This window comes from Drosophila mojavensis, unplaced genomic scaffold (genome assembly GCF_018153725.1).
Source record: "Drosophila mojavensis isolate 15081-1352.22 unplaced genomic scaffold, ASM1815372v1 contig_136, whole genome shotgun sequence".
NCBI classification, from domain to species: Eukaryota; Metazoa; Arthropoda; class Insecta; order Diptera; family Drosophilidae; genus Drosophila; species Drosophila mojavensis.
Window position 1 is genome coordinate 25,186,114 of NW_025318667.1, and position 16,664 is coordinate 25,202,777.

Below are 16,664 nucleotides of genomic sequence, written 5' to 3' on the forward strand. Positions count from 1 at the left end.
GCATATATATATAAATATGTACCTATCTGTATGTCTATATGTCTATGTCTGTGTCCCTCCTCCAGATATTATTAGCTTCCGCAGAGAGTTGCTCTGAAATAAATGTGTACCTTTTAAGCAAAGAAAAAAATAATGAAGGGTGTTCACTCTAGTCGTATTACTTGACCATTGGCGGACTATCGGAATGCGGCAAGTGGTGGGCGTATACCGTTCAATCGTGCAGCATGTGGCGTCGCGGTAACGCCCCGCAGTTGACGTCGCGGACGGCGTGCGGCGACACCGACAGAGCTCGATCGAGAGCTGAGCCAAGTGAACGTCTGCGAAACTGTTTCAATTCCTATTCATAATAGATTTTTGTTTCGAAACTGCATTTCGGAATATGAACCATGTGTAGCCGTAGAGCACGCAACCGGTTGCGGCCCCTACTCATCCTCCTGCTGATCTGCTGCGTGGAAGGCTTTGTCAATTCGTAAGTAGAGGCAATTCGTACGCGTTCGGCTGACGGCTGACGGCTTACGGCTTTCAATTTTGGGTCCATTTTGTAGGCCCAAGATCATCAGCAAGGATGGCAATCTGATATTCGAGTCGGGCGCCAATCGCAACATCAGCTTCCGACTGAGCGGCAGCTCCCGCCTGGTGATCAATGAGGAATACGATGTGCTCGATCTCCTGATGCCCATCGGCGGCAGCAAGAAGCGACCCACAAGCGGCGCTGCCAAGGACGAGTGGAACGGCGTCGATGACATTGTCGATCTGCGCGATCTTGCCGATCAGCTAACGGGGTTCAGAGCCCAAGCCCTTGGTCCCAATGGGCTCAACGCCCGGTTGAGTCAGGTTCAAAATAGGTAAGCTCAATGGTTAAATGTGGAGTGTATGTGGAACCATCAAAGGAATTTTTTTTGTGATGTAAGTGGGAAGCTCTAACTCAGATGTGGGCAGTATCCCATCGTTAATCCGCTCTTTATGTAAATTATTTATTGTATTACTTCTGATAATTGCCATGTAAATTATTAAATAATGGCATAACACATTGAGGGAAGTTTTATGAATGTTTACACACGTGATAATTGGTATGTAAATTATTAGATTATAGAAGATTAGCAAGAAAAGGTAGGGACATTGATGTAATGATTACTGTAGAACGGATTTGCATTGGATGTACGAAACATGGTGCGATCGATGTATGAATGATGCATCTGGGATACCCCAGATACCTATGAAGATTTATAAAATATATGAGCGATATATATATGTAGATCGAGATAGTATCTATGTAATATGATTATGTAGGTGGGTAATAGATATATACTAGCCCTTCGATCGATATCATCGTGCCTATTGTGTATAGATCTCTCTTACGTTCGATCTGCATAGCCCGTACCAGGGATGTTCCATGATGATAATCGAATGATGTAGGTCGACTTGATAAGCTCCAGATGGATTGATTGGCTCTTCTATGTATTATATGCAGGACCCGGGCTAGCAATCTGCTGTTGCGACGTCTGCACTCGCGACTGCGCGTCGTGGAGAACAAGGTGCAGCGGCTGAAGACGAAGGTCGAGCTGGACAGCTGCCACAGCAATCCGTGCGAGAACGGCGGCTCCTGCTTCAATACCTACAATGGATACCGTTGCCTGTGCGTGGCCGCCTTCGAGGTAATTCACCCGGGGGCGTATTTGGGGGGCGTGTGTGTCGATAGCCTTACACTATCACTCCCTCTCTCTCTCTCTCTCTCTGTCTCTCTATCCATCACAGGGCAGCCGGTGCGAGCGGGATGTAAACGAGTGCGCGTTGCTGGAGGGCACCGACCTGGGCTGCCAGAACGGAGGGCAGTGCGTGAATCAGTTTGGCTCGTTCAGCTGCATGTGCGCGCCCGGCTGGCACGGGATGCACTGCAGCCAGCGGAAGACGGACTGCTCGGCGGCGAGCAGCTGGGAGCTGTGCGGGCATGGCAGCTGCGTGCCCAGCAGCGATGCGACGGGCTATCGCTGTCTGTGCGAGGCTGGCTGGCGCAGCAACGGACTGACGCCCACGTGCACCGAGGACATTGACGAGTGTACGGCGGCCGCGCATACGCCCTGCTCCACCAAGTGCATCAATTTGCCCGGCAGCTTCACCTGTGCCCCGTGCGCGCCCGGCCTGACCGGCAACGGCGTCAGCTGCCGCGACATCAACGAGTGCGAGACGAACAACGGCGGCTGCAGCCTCAGCCCGCGTGTCGAGTGCATCAACAGCTACGGCTCCAGCCACTGCGGCGAGTGTCCCGTCGGCTGGACGGGCGACGGACGCACCTGCCAGCGCAACAGCAACAGCAACAGCAACGGGAACGGGAACGGAAACGGGAATGGCAACGGGAATGGCAACATCATTGTCTACACCAGCTGCTCGCAGCGCAACTCGCTCTGCCATCCGGCGGCCATCTGCTCCGAGATCTCAAATACCATCATGTGCAGCTGTCCCGCCGGCATGGTGGGCAGCGGCTACGGCGAGACGGGCTGCATCCGCGGCACCAACAAAAACTGCAATGATTTGCCCTGCATGGTAAGCGTTCAGCTCTCTACTTTATCCAATCCAATCACTCTGATTCGGAAAGGAACTAGCTTTATTTCATATTAAGCGAAAGGGGTATATTGGTTTGGGTTAAGCGTCTCTCCGTCTGGCTGATCGATTGTCAATTACTCGTCCGGCTAGATATTGTCAGCTTGGAATATTCATATTCGACTTAACCCTCGCCGTAGAGCTCTGAATGATATAGTGGAGTACAGCACACCGTCACTCAAAAATTATACAATCGAGTGAGGCACTTGACACTCGACGACCGTATCTGTCTCACTCTTGTAGGAAGATCATTTCCAGATCAACATCCAAGCAGCTTAAATGTCTGGTGTATTTCTTGGTAGAGTTTAATATAGGTAGGTCTGTTTTTCGTTTTACTTGGAGCTAGAATCCTGGAGCTGCTATATATTGGTATATATGGAACCGTGGCAAATAGGAAAAGGGTATATAAACTGTCTCATTGATAGGATTTGCCATATTTGTAGGAAAGTCCAACACTGATAAAAGGGGTAACCATATAACAGTTGCAGAGGTAGGATCAACAACGCTTCGGTAGGATCAATAGCCCCTCGGTATTAACAATCAATATAGGGCGTCAACTCTGCACTACACGTTTTATTTTTATGTAATGGTAAAACACTAGTCTTTTTTTTCCACGGCCCGTAGATATATCCGATATATCTTATAGCCTGGGCCTGGAGTGCTAGGGGCAACCCCTGCTGATGACTTGCTGTCCGACTGATTGAGGGACCAGAAGGGTCCCTTGCAATCGGGGAGGGCTAATCCAGCTAAGCGATAATTGAGTTATTTCTTGTGTATTGCAGAATGGAGGCGTTTGCATGGATGCTGGCCCCTCGAACTATACGTGCATTTGCCCGCGCGGCTTCCATGGGCCGCGCTGTGATCCGCTGCCCGATGCGTGCACTTCGCAACCCTGCAAGAACAACGGACGCTGCAGCTCAACGCCCTCGACGGGAGGAGGCGGCGGCGGCGGCTTTGTTTGCCAGTGCCAGCCGGGCTATCGGGGTCGACTATGCGATGTGCGGTTCAGCAGCTGCAATGCGATGCTGACCGGAATGACGGGACGGCTCCGTTATCCGCCGGGAGGCGACAGCTACGAGCACAACTCGCAATGCGCCTGGGTGATTCGGACGAACGAGTCGCTGGTGCTGAACGTGACATTCCAGAGCTTTGACATAGAGGACTCGACGGAATGCCGCTTCGATTGGCTGCAGATCAACGATGGCCGCTCTGCGGCAGCCCAGGTCATCGGACGCTATTGCGGCAATCACAAGCCGCACGGCGGCAACATCATCTCGTCCAGCAACCAGCTCTACTTGTGGTTCCGCTCCGACAACTCGACGGCTCGCGCCGGCTTCGATCTCACCTGGCAGTCCATGGAGCCGCGGTGTGGCGGCCTGTTTGAGTTCGAGACGCACGGTACCCTCGCCTCGCCGGGCTCGCCCGGCAACTACCCACGCAATCGCGACTGCCAGTGGCATCTGGTGGCGCCGAGCAACAAACGAATCAAGCTGACGTTCTTCAGCCTGCAGCTGGAGGATCACGACACCTGCAACTTTGACTTTGTCTCGGTAGGCATCGATTGGGAGGGAGCCTTGAGCCTTGACCATGTTCCTTAATGGCTTTGTTTTTCAGATAAGCGACGCCATCTCTGGCCAGGAGCTGTACAAGTTTTGCAGTCGTGAGCGACCGGCTCCGCTGTTGCTGCCCACCCATGAGGCCATCATTCGCTTCCATTCGGATGAGATTGGCACCGACTTGGGATTTCAGCTGCACTACTCCGCCGAAGAGCGGCTGCCGGGCTGCGGTGGGGTCTATACCAGCAAGCAGGGCACCATACAGTCGCCCAACTATGAGCTCGGTACGGGCGCCATCTCGTGCGACTACGACATTCGCCTGGCACTGGGTGAGTCCATCAGCTTGGACTTCAACATCTTTCAGCTAGCAGTGGACTCATGCATTGAGCTGTATGACGTCACGCCTAGCTCGAGTGAGGGGACGACTGCCGTAACCGTACTTCAAAGCAAACATTGTGGCGGTGCTGCTGCGCTGCCGCCCAGCTTCCACTCGCTCTACAATCGCATACGCATCAAGTTCTACACAGCCAACACGGCCAGCACAACTGTCGATCGTTTCGAGCTGCACTACCACATGGACTGCTCACGCACCTACGATGCGGCCAGCGGGACGATCACATCGCCGGGCTACCCCAACTTGACTAGTAGCACACGCTTCTGCACATACAAGATACTGACTGAGCCCAATACGGTTATTACGCTCAAGCGTGTGGACTTTCAGCTGTCGGACAGAATGACTGAAATGTCCCCAGAGGGCGACTCGGACGAGGCCGTTGAGACTGGCGAATGCATTGGCGGCACATCCTTGACCATCAACGACGGCCTCAATCGCGCCATCCTGGGGCCCTACTGTGGCCAGGGGTTGCCCGCCGAGGACTACGTCAGTCAGACCAATATGCTGATACTGCATCTCCAGACGCAGCCCAGCAGCATGGGTCGCGGCTTCCGCTTCGACTATCGCGCCGTGCCCGTGGAGAGCGACCGGTGCGGGGGCGTGCACACCAAGGAGGGCCAGAACATACGTTTGCCGGTAGATGCGCTTGGCAACTATAGAAATGAGTTGACCTGCTACTGGATCATCATGGCGCCACCGAACAAGGCCATACTGCTGCACTGGCTCAGCTTTCAGCTGGAGGGCACGCCGGACTGCAATTACGACTACGTGGAGATCTACGATGGCCTAAGTGCTGGCGAGGGGAAGGCAACAAATGCGATAGCTCGCTATTGTGATACGAAAGTGCCGCAGGATCTCTTAAGCCACGCTCGCCTCCTCACGATCAAGTTTGTGTCGGACTTTAGCGATGTGGCCAATGGCTTCGAGCTGTCGTACCGGTTCGTCGAGCGCAACAGCTGCGGCGGTCACATACACGCCTCCAATGGCATGCTCAATTCCCCGGAGTATCCGCTCAACTACACCAACGGACTCGACTGCATCTGGCAGCTGACCTCGCCCATCGGCAGCCAGATGGAGCTGCAGTTCGACATGTTCGAGCTGACGGCCACGCGCAACTGCAGCGGCGATTGGCTGGAGGTGCGCAACGGTCGCAGCAACAGCTCCGCCCTCATCGGACGTTACTGCGGCACGAGCATACCGCGCCGCATACCCAGCTTTACGCATGACCTCTATTTGCATTTCCACACGGATGACGTGGACAGCGCCCGTGGATTCCGGCTCTCGTGGCACGTCTTTGCCAACGGCTGTGGCGGCCGGCTGATTGGCAATGAAGGTGTCATCACCTCGCCCAATTACCCCAGCACGTATCCGCACAACGCTCAGTGCGAGTGGCAGCTGCGCGTTCATTCCGGCTCCAGCTTGCAGATAGTGATTGAGGACCTGGAGATGGAGACTCTCGATGATTGCGGCTACGACTATTTGCGCATCTACAGCGGCGGCAGCAACAGTCGGCTCTTGGATCACCCGCACTTTGTGCTGTGCAGCAGCCCGGATGAAAATAGCCGCGTGCTGCATGTCGATGATAATGAGGCGGTTATCGTCTTCCACTCGGACATCAGTAATGCAGATCGGGGCTTTCGGCTGTCCTACAGCACCGTCTGCCAGAATATTGTGAACACTACCCAGGGCGTCATCGAGAGCATCAACTATGGCGAGGCCTTCTTCGAGGGCGCCATCAACTGCAGCTGGCAGCTGCGACCGCCTCGGGGCAATCAGATACGGCTGGAATTCTCACACTTCGATCATCGCGAGAACCGGCTGCCCACCGACGCCGACGGTGGCGTCTATCTGATCGATGGCGCCAGCGTGGTGCCTGTGCTGGGTCTGATCGCGTACAGCGCCAAGGCCGACAACCTGACAATTGTCCACAACACGAGCAGCATCAACTTTCGGCTGGAGTATCGCGTCGACGGCTGTGTCCAGGAGCTGCGTGGCGAGAAGGGAACATTCCGGTCGCCCAAGCATCCGCAGGTGTACCCCAATGATGTCGAATGCTATTGGCTGATACACGCAACTCCCGGCCAGGTCATCGAGCTGACTATCCTGGACATGGACATTGAGGAGAGCGTCAACTGTACCAAGGATGCCCTAGTGGTCTGTCACCTACATATCTCAGCATCATCTACATGATTTGTCATTGATCAACTTCTGTCCCTTTCCCATAGATATCGAATAGCTTCCGTGATGTCAACGTCCATAACAAACACTGTGGCCGTAAGCCCAAACTGATCTACACCAGTGCCGGACACAAGCTGCACGTCCGCCTCATCACCGACAGTTCCCACAACGGAATCGGCTTCAAGGCAGACTATAAAGTTATAAAGAGTCGTAAGTCAAGATGCTGCCTGGATTTGGCATCAACTGATCTCATTTAAACTGATGTTTGTCTGTCTGATTGAATGATTGATTGATTGTTATTTAATGCTCGGCTAGTACAAGCCGCAATATGTTCAAAATTTATTTATATCCTAGCTCATGCTAGGACCAGGACATTGGGTTTTGGTGGAATCCATTCGTTTGTCTGTCTGCCTGTATGAATGTTAGCCATAAGCATGTTGGACCTCATATGATTGTGGTAAGATTTTCCCGCTAGGGCTGTGGTAAATAGGATTATTTACTCCTCGGCTTGTCAGCAAGTTTCGATAAATCGCTTGTGACTATATGGTGATTCCTACTTATTCAAAAGACTTGAAATTCGGAATACACACAGCCCAAGATCAAAGATATACATAAGACGACTATATCTACTATATCGGGAAAAACTGAATGCGTTTTATAGTTATGACCGCAGGACTCTCTCTTGATTTGCCACAAGACTGTGTAGTATATATACCACTTGGGGTAGTGGCAAATCGAAAAATGGAGCTGGTAAATGTTTTGACTGTGAATGAGTATCAGGAATCACTTTTGAGTCACTAGCTAGACTAGGCTAGACTATACCTATGAATGAACTAGAGTCAGATCAGTTATCTAATGTGTGATCCAATTCACTTTTTCAGCCTGCGGTGGCAGACTGTCGACTAAGAGCGGCATCATTCAGTCGCCGAACTATCCGAAGCCTTATCCGCGGAACAGCGAATGCGAGTGGCAGGTGGAGGTGACGCCGCATCACACGATCCAGTTCACCATCGACAATATTGACCTAGAGTCGGGCTTCGAGTGCGGCTGGGACTATGTGGTTGCTTACGATATGAGCGGGACCAGTGTGATTTCCAACATTGATATGGACAGCGATACTCTCGACGAAAGCGAGGCCAATCAGATATTTAAGCTCTGTGGCCGAGCAGGCGACGTGGTGAATCCGAAGCGAAACGAGTCCGCCACGAATCGAGCCACCGTGCGCTTCGTCACAGACGACTCAGTGCAGAGCGGAGGCTTTCAGATAACCTATCGCGAATCCTGCGGCCAGAAGCTGGTCATCGATGAGTCAGACTTTCAGTACATGACCTTGACGCACCAGGTGGCACGCAACGAGACCTGCGTCTGGGTGCTGCAGGCAGCCGATCCCAGCAGGCACATCATGTTCACGCCCACCCACATCCAGCTGCACAGCGACGCCTCGGCCCTCTATCCGAAGGAGGGCGACTGTCAGGCGGACGGTGTCAAGATCTATGAGGGCACCGCGGCTACAGGCCGGCCGCGCCAGCAGTTCTGTCGCTCCCATCCGCCGGCGATCATCTCGCGGGGCCATGCTCTCACAATAAGTGTGCCCCTGGCCCTGGTCGCCGAGTTCGAGGGCCACTACATGAACATGGACACCACGTGCGGAAGTATCTACAATGGACTCTCTGGGCGCTTCACCTCGCCCTATTACCCCGACAGCTATCCGGTGAACATTGAGTGCGAATGGGTAGTGGAGGCCAGTGCTGGCAACTCGCAGACTCTGACAATTGAGTCGCTCGATCTGGAGCAGTCCGAGGGCTGCAACAACGACTACCTGGAACTGCGTGAAGAGTCGCCGCGCGGTGCTCTCATTGGTGTCTACTGTGGCAACCAGGTGCCGCCGACGGTTCACTCCAAGGGCAGCATTTGGATCAAGTTCAAGAGCAACGACGATGTTGTCGGCGAGGGTTTCATGGCCAGCTATAACTATGGTAAGTCGTTAGACCCTACACCCCGCTCTCTGTGCCTCTCTTTCTCTAACGGCCGTGAACCACCTTTGCAGAGCAACACAATGAACTCAATGGTACAGAGGGTGAAGTGGAATCCCCCCACTATCCAGACAAGTTCGAGAGCAATGAGCCGTACAGCTGGCGCATCACCGTTGACACGGACTACGTGGTCTTGGTCAATCTGAAGCACTTGCGCGATGTGGACCAGCAGCACGTTCGCTTCTACGACGGCTACACGGACATCGGTGCCCAGCTGGCGGTGCCGGCATATAAGCCACTAATCTCTAGCACCAACGTGCTCTACGTGACGGCCACACGGGGCCCGTTCCAGTTCAGCTGGGAGCGCCTGTCCAAGGAGGCACTGGCCTCGAATCGCACCGCCGAGCTGCAGGCTCGCCAGTGTGGCCAGCAGTTGGTCTCGCTCAATCGGTCGGTCATTGCGTTCAACTCGCCCGGCTATCCGTTCGGCTATGCCCACAACTTGCATTGCGTGTGGACCCTGGTGCCCAGCAATCCGGCCACACATGCGGCCGTGCAGCTGATGGTCGTTGACTTTGAGCAGTTCTCGAACGATTGCTATGCCGACTATTTGATTGTGTCCAGCAGCAGCGACATGCAGGACTGGACGGAGCTGACGAAGATATGCAAACAGCCGAACATTACGGAGAAGCTAGTGTTTCACGGCCAGCCGTACTTGCGCCTGGAGTTTGTCACCGATGCGAGCGTGAATAGGACGGGTTTTGCGAGCGTGCTTCGCACCATGTGCGGCTCGGAGCTGACTGCCCCACAGGGCACGGTCAACATCACGGAGCTGGTGTCCAACATTCTGGTGTATCCCCTGGAGTGCGTCTGGACGATACGCGTGCGTCAGGGCAAACGCATCCGGATCACCTTCCTCGAGTCGCAGCTGAGAACCCGGAACAGCGTCGTTGAGCTGGACAGCTGTGCCAATTTCATTGTGGTGCGCAATGGCTATGCGGAGGACTCGCCGTTCCTCGGCCGTGGCAAGTACTGTGAGAGCAATATTACCGATGTGCTGGAGACCAGCTCCAACCGGGCATACATCAAGTTCCAGAAGAAGCTATCGCCGTATTTCCGTGCCGCCTTCCGGTACGAGGAGCTGGGCCACGCCTGCTCCGGCCACATTCTCCTCGAGGAGGGTCCCGGCAACAATAGCGAACGCCTCATCAGCTCACCCAACTATCCCAATTTGCCGAACCCGCACTCGGAGTGCGTGTGGCGCATCAGTGCACCGTCTCACCATCGCATCGCTGTGCAGTTCGTTGGCAACTTTGATCTGACGCCGAGCAGCAATGGGAATGGGAATGGGAACGGGAACAGCAGTGAGGAGGATGACGGGTGCGACCGGGAGTTTGTGCAGCTGAACGATGGCAGCACCGAGCTAATGCCTCAGCTCGGCCGGTACTGCGGCAACCGTAAGCCGGATATTGTCTACTCATCGGGCAGCGAGCTGCGCATAAAGTTCTATACGAGCGTGCTGGAGCCGCGGCCGGGCTTCCAAGCGCTGATCAAGCTGGCCGACTGCGGCGGCAGCTACTACAGCGCCAGTGGGCTGATTCACTCGCCCAGTGCGGAGCAGCTGCAGCTGCATCTGCAGCCGAAGAAGCTCAAGGAATGCGTCTACACCATCGAAGTGGAAAAGGGCAGCACAATCGATCTGCGGTTCGAGATGATGCATCTGCCGCTGGCAATAGACTCCGGCAACTGCACGGATGACACGCATTTGGAGCTGGAGGAGATCGAGCCGTTCGGCGATACCATTAGCGATCGACTGACGATTTGCGGCACTACCAGTCGACACTTCCTGGTCGAGACGAACAAAATTGTGATACGCCTGCGCATGCCCAGCGGCCAATTGGGCAGCGATCAGAGCTTCCAGCTGCGCTATAGCGCGATCGGGGCTCGCTGCGGTGAGACCATCCACGCGGTGCAGGGTGTGCTGCAGACGCCGAACTATCCGTCCGGTGTCCGGGTGCCAACGCATTGCGCCTGGCGCATCCAGGTGCCGAAGGGGCGGCGCGTCAAGGTGGAAGTACTGGACTTTGACAATGGCGCCACCGCGAACAACACGCACAGCACCTTCCGTGGCCGCATCACCTTCTCCAACGATCACAGAATACAGTCGATCATCGGACGGTACTCCAACAATCCGCCCGCCGAGGTCATCTCCACGGACAACACGATGGGCATCGACAGCTTCCTGCTGCCCTTTAGTCAGCATCGCGGCTTCAAGCTGCGTTTCAGCGCCTTCGGCCAGAGCGAATGCCACTCCCGCTTCGACTTCTCCGTCAGCAGCGTCCTGCTCTTCAGCAGGGAGAACGACAGCAGCGTGGTCTACTGCAGCTACGAGCTGCGACCGCCCGAGAACAGCACGCTGCTGCTGCAGGTGCAGCGCTTCAACAGCACCTTCATGCCCAACACCCACATATGCCGCGTCATGACGCCCCTCAAGCTGACACGGCCCGACGAGGCTGAGCCGCTGCTGCCGCTGCTGCTCTGTCCGAGCGGCCAGGCCAGCCAGGCCAATGAGACGGTGCCCAGCGTACGCCTGCCCTTTCCGGTTGTGATGACCGTCTCCGGCAATCGACGCAACAACATGAAGCTGCTCGAGCTGGCTTACAGCCTGCAGCGCTGCGGTGGCATTGTGCCCCTAGAGCTGAGCGACAATGTGACCATCAGCCAGCCCAGCCATCTGGCCGGCGAGCAGACTATCAACTGTGCCTGGGCCGTCGGGCCGGATCAGACGATCGAGGAGCCGCTTTCGCCCCAGGACGTCCAGCTGGAGGTGTTCGTGAGCGTCAATCTCGAGGGCGATTGCAAGCTGCACTACCTCATCCTGTACAGTGGACCCGATCAGAACTCGCCCGTTATGGGCCGCTACTGCAATCAGGCGACGGCCGTCAATTTGGTGGTGGAACGTGGCCTATTCATCGAATACCATCTTGAGCCGCCGGCCAATGCCAATCGCAACTCCAGCTTCAATGTGACCGTCAAATACGGCAGCGGCTGCGGTGGCCGCTTGACCTATCCGTATCGCATTATCGACTTCAGCGAGCAGTACAAGAACAATGTGGAGTGCATCTGGGAAATCGAGGCCGATCCGGGCTTCCATATTGCGCTCTCGTTCCAGGGACGCTTCTACATCGAGGACAGCGCCAACTGCGCCAAGGACTATTTGCGTGTCCAGGAGCGCAACAGCAGCCAACCATCGTCGACTGGCAACTGGACGGATTTGGCCAACCTATGCGGTCGCGATCCGCCCAAGATCATTGAGTCGACGGGCCCAGCGATGCGGCTAATCTTTCGCTCCGATGGCGACATAACGGGCGATGGCTTCAGTGCGCTATTTGAGCGCATCTGCGGCGGCGACCTCCTCGCCGGCCCCGAGCCGCAGGAGATCATCAGTCCCGGCTATCCGAAGGGCTATGCCAAGAATCTCTATTGCAACTACACAATCAAGCCACGCGACTCGAATGCAGTCGGCGTGCTGGTGAGCCTGCTGGACTTCGACCTGGAGCGCTCGCCCATGAGTGTTTGCATGTTCGACAATGTGACGGTGACGACGCGCGACGCTGCGGATCGGCAGCAGGAGGTGGTCATCTGCGGGCACAAGAATCAGTATGCGTATCGGGCGGCGAGGTCCATTAGCTTCGTGTTTCGCTCGGACAGCTCGTTCAGCGGGCGTGGCTTCAAGCTGGAGTACTCGACGAATCTGTGCGGCGGCGTTGTAAGCTCAACGCAAATGGTGGAGTCCGTGCGACAGCATCAGGACAACATGATGCCGCACAACAGCGACTGCTACTGGAATCTGACGGCGCCGGAGGGCCACAAGTTCACCGTCAAATTCGAGCTGCTCGACTTTGAGGACGGCAATCAGCTGTGCAGCTACGATGGCGTCGAGGTCTTCTCCAGCCCCGTGCCGGACGAGAAGCAGCGCATGGCGCGCTTCTGCGGACGCCTGACCGACGAGCTGCCCATCCTGCATATACCCACCAGCCGGGCGCTCATACACAGCTACTCCGATGATCGGGATCCGTCGGTCGGCTTCCGGGCGCTGGTGCGCGTCATGCCCAACTGTGATGAGAGCATCTATCTGGGCGAGAGCAATGCGAGCTACACGTTCAACAAGTTTGTCGGCTCCTATGCAAACGATCTGGACTGCAGCTTTAAGTTCCGGGCGGATTCCGGCTTTCAGATCAGCGTCGAGTTCCGCAGCTTTCACGTGGAGGAGACTAAGGACTGTACCGGTGACTTTTTGGAGTTGCGCGATGGCGCCGGACCGTTCGCCGATGAGATCGGCAAATTCTGTGGCCAGAACTTGCCACCGACGCTAACCTCATCGCGCCACGTGCTCTTCATGCGGTTCGTCACCGACTCAAAGGTCACAGACACCGGCTTCGAGGTGATTGTTACGGCCAAGCCGCTGCAGTGCGGCAGCTCACTGATTAAGCTTGATGGCAAGCAGCCCTACGATCTGCGATCCCCGGTGAATGATCACGGCAACTACGACAACAACGTCTTCTGTCTTTGGAAGATCGAGAGCGAGACATCGCTGCATCTCAAGTTCATCAGTCTCGATCTGGAGGCGCCCAATGCGACCGGCAGCTGCGATGCGGACTTTATCAAAATCTACAGCTCGGAGGTAAGCACTTAAGTTTCCCAGCAGCTCAAGCAGAAGTCGCAGAGTTGTTTCAAGAGTAACTACTAGAGTCGTATATGGATTGAAGAGCAATCTGTACTCTATTTGATATCCTCTTAAGTATTTTGCCAAAGACTTACAGCCTAAAGTTCCTGTCAACAGTTATAGATAGCGATATGTGCATTTTCTTTTTATACCCTGAACCCATTGAAAATGGGAAATCAGGGTATAATGGTTTTGTTAAAAGTATGTAACAGGCAGAAGGAGGCGTGGCAGACCCCACAAAGTATATTTATTCTTGATCAGGGAGACGAGATGAGTCGATTTGGCCCTGTCCCCGTCTGTCTGTCCGTCCGTCCGTCTGTCCGTATGTATGAACGCGTCGATCTCAGAAGATATAAGAGTTAGAGACATTGAAATTTTTTTCCTAGGTCCGTGTGTATCACGCGCATATAAAGTTTTTCTTTTTATATCGATAACTACTCCCGATATTTTATTATCGATTAAAAACCTTATCGAAAGCTAGTTATTTAATTATATCTCCTACACCTATAGAGCTAGAGCTTGCAAATGTCCGAATTTTATCGATTTCCACTAGGCTACGAGGATCCACTAGGATTGACCCATATATGTATATGTATATACATTTACATCTTTTAGTGACGTAATAGTGTTTGATCCTTAATTGGTTGTTCAATTGATCTTATTGAAAGTGCATTAGATTTCATAATGAGAATTGAATTAATTTCCTCTACCTCAATTCCATACAGGATGCGCAACTTGTGGAGCAGGGCTATGGCGATATGGTGATCTTCAACGGACGAAAATCGTCCCGTTTGTATAACGAATTTAGCTTGGAGCACGTCTATTGCGGCAATGGCTTGCCGGATGATTACTATCCAAATTCCAAGCAAGTGTACGTGAAGTTCCGTAGCAATGGATCCGTTACCCGGCCCGGCTTTCACATTCGCATTGTGCCGGACGCCACCTGCAAATTCAGCTATGGCGGCCTGCAGGGCCGTGTCAAGATATCGGAGAGCTTGGACTGCGATGCTGAAATCTTGGCACCGGCTAATTACACACTTAGCCTTTACTACGCCGAGGTGGGGTTCGGCTCGTCCGACTGCAATGTGGAGAATATCGAAATCTTTGACAAGGTCAGCAACAAGTCGCTGCAGCGCGTGTGCTCCTACATGAATCCAGGCAAGAGCCTGTTCACGTCGACAAATGAGCTGCGGCTACACTTCAAGACGGGCAGCTACTTCAACAGCTTCGACTTGACATACATTGCGTCACCCGTCGCCGACGGACCCGGCTGCGGTGGCCAGCTGTACAACACCGAGGGCATCTTCGCCAATCCCTTCTACCCGCAGAATGTGCGCAACAACTCCGACTGCCGCTGGAGTGTTCGTGTGCCGAGCAACACGCGAGTCCTGCTCCACTTTGAATGTAAATGAAATTGTCAACCGTATATATCTGGTATATATCTAACACATCTATACTTTCAGTTTTCAACCTTGGCTCGAAGGCCACCTGCCATACGGACTACCTTGTGATCCAGGAGCAGAACGAGCGCAACGAATTGCAGGAGATGCGACGCTTCTGCGGCGAGGACCAGCCCCGCATCTACTTGAGCAAGCGCAGCCAGCTCTTTGTGCGCTTCCACAAGTCGGTCAACTACGACGGCATCGGCTGGGTGATCAAATTCTCGGGCGTCTACGATAATTACGAGATACCCAGCTATATGCTTGAATAGGGGATATATAAATCCATACTGAAACCAATTACAATTATACACATTTATATCCAATAACATTTCGCCAACTTATTTTGTTTTTTAAATTTTATTGAATACATTTTAAATTAGTTATCTATAAAATAATTACTATGTATAATATATAATAATAGAATTTTCATCTTTGCTTGGGTTTTTTTTTTTTTTTTTTTTTTTTTGTTATTGTTTCTTCTTTTCATCTTCTTCTTTTATCTAAACACAAAAAAAAAAAATATGAAATTATAAAATATTACTATAAAATAAAACGCACAGTTCACGGAAATTGTTTCTTTCTCTTTCATTACTTCTCAGTTTCTCTTCCATTTTTTTCTGCGCTCTTTGCATTTATTTAACTATCAATACACAGTAAACGAAGAAGAAGAAGGAGGAAAAGTAATATGTTGTAAGATTGTTTAAATAAGAAATTATCGTTTAATTGTAATCAAAATTAAGAAAAGGGCGCTCAGTTACTCGCAAATATTATAAATTATTTATTCAGCTTAACAATCAACTGACCACTCACAAAGACTTTGCCTAATAAATACAATGCATACTTAACGCTTGCTCGACTTTATGCGAAATGAAATTTAAAAAAAAAAAAAAAATTATTAATAATAGAAATTTTTGCCTAAATATTTTATGTACAAAGAAGAAAAAACCGATTGGGTTCAAAGTTTGCAACTAAAAACACGATAAATATCATATCATATCAAGAAAAAAAAAAAACTTGCAGAGAAGCTATAGGTGGGAGCGAGAGAGGGTAGCAAAATTATTGAAATCGATCAAAAAAATCAAAACTTAATTTTAAATACTTTTCATCATATATAAAGAACAAATTTGCATATTTAAGCATAAGTGTGTTTCTTTGTTTTCTTTTGTTTTGTTTTGGGGCATATCGACGACATTTATGTAATGAACACGCACATAGATAACAATTCGAATCGATTCGCATCTCTTCTCCCTTTTTTTTTTTTTAGCTGATAACATGTATGTATGTATAATGTATATTTTATGTATATGCATAACTCTTGAACAATCAATTCATCAATTTTGTTTTGTTTTTCTTTTTCACTACCAAATGCGAACAACTCCAATTGTAACTCTAACTTCAACTTCAACTTCAATTTCAACTGCAACTCCAACTCCAACTACATATTCATATTCCTATATTCATATATGCATGTGCTTAATGCAAAAATCTGTTTAATGTATACATTTGGTTACAATGTAATATGTATATGTACGTATGTATTATGCTGAACTATGTAACAAACAATTGCCAAATGGCGCTCAACATTGTATATATGTATGTATGTATGTATGTATAGACGATTTGCAACTCCAAAGATAAACAGACATTTAGATAATTTTTGTTGTTCACAAACCAACAAATATTGTTGCGTTTCTTTTTCTTTTTCTTTTTATTTTCCTTTTATGGAATTTGTATAATTGATGCTATGCAGACGTTTCCAAAATTGACAGAATTGAATTCGTTGAAACATGTTAAACG

General features: G+C 51.8%; 1 protein-coding gene across 1 annotated transcript; it reads left to right on the top strand.

Moving 5' to 3' along the window:
- The first annotated feature begins 304 nt into the window (after positions 1-304).
- LOC6584670 (cubilin homolog) lies at positions 305-15,190 on the top strand. The gene is made up of 11 exons (XM_002010278.4): positions 305-469; positions 546-845; positions 1,472-1,655; positions 1,756-2,541; positions 3,381-4,148; positions 4,213-6,702; positions 6,774-6,936; positions 7,608-8,702; positions 8,774-13,383; positions 14,151-14,829; positions 14,889-15,190. Exons 1-11 carry the CDS (start codon positions 387-389, stop codon positions 15,134-15,136), a joined length of 11,406 nt encoding a protein of 3,801 aa, XP_002010314.4. The 5' UTR covers positions 305-386; the 3' UTR covers positions 15,137-15,190.
- Positions 15,191-16,664: the final 1,474 nt, after the last annotated feature.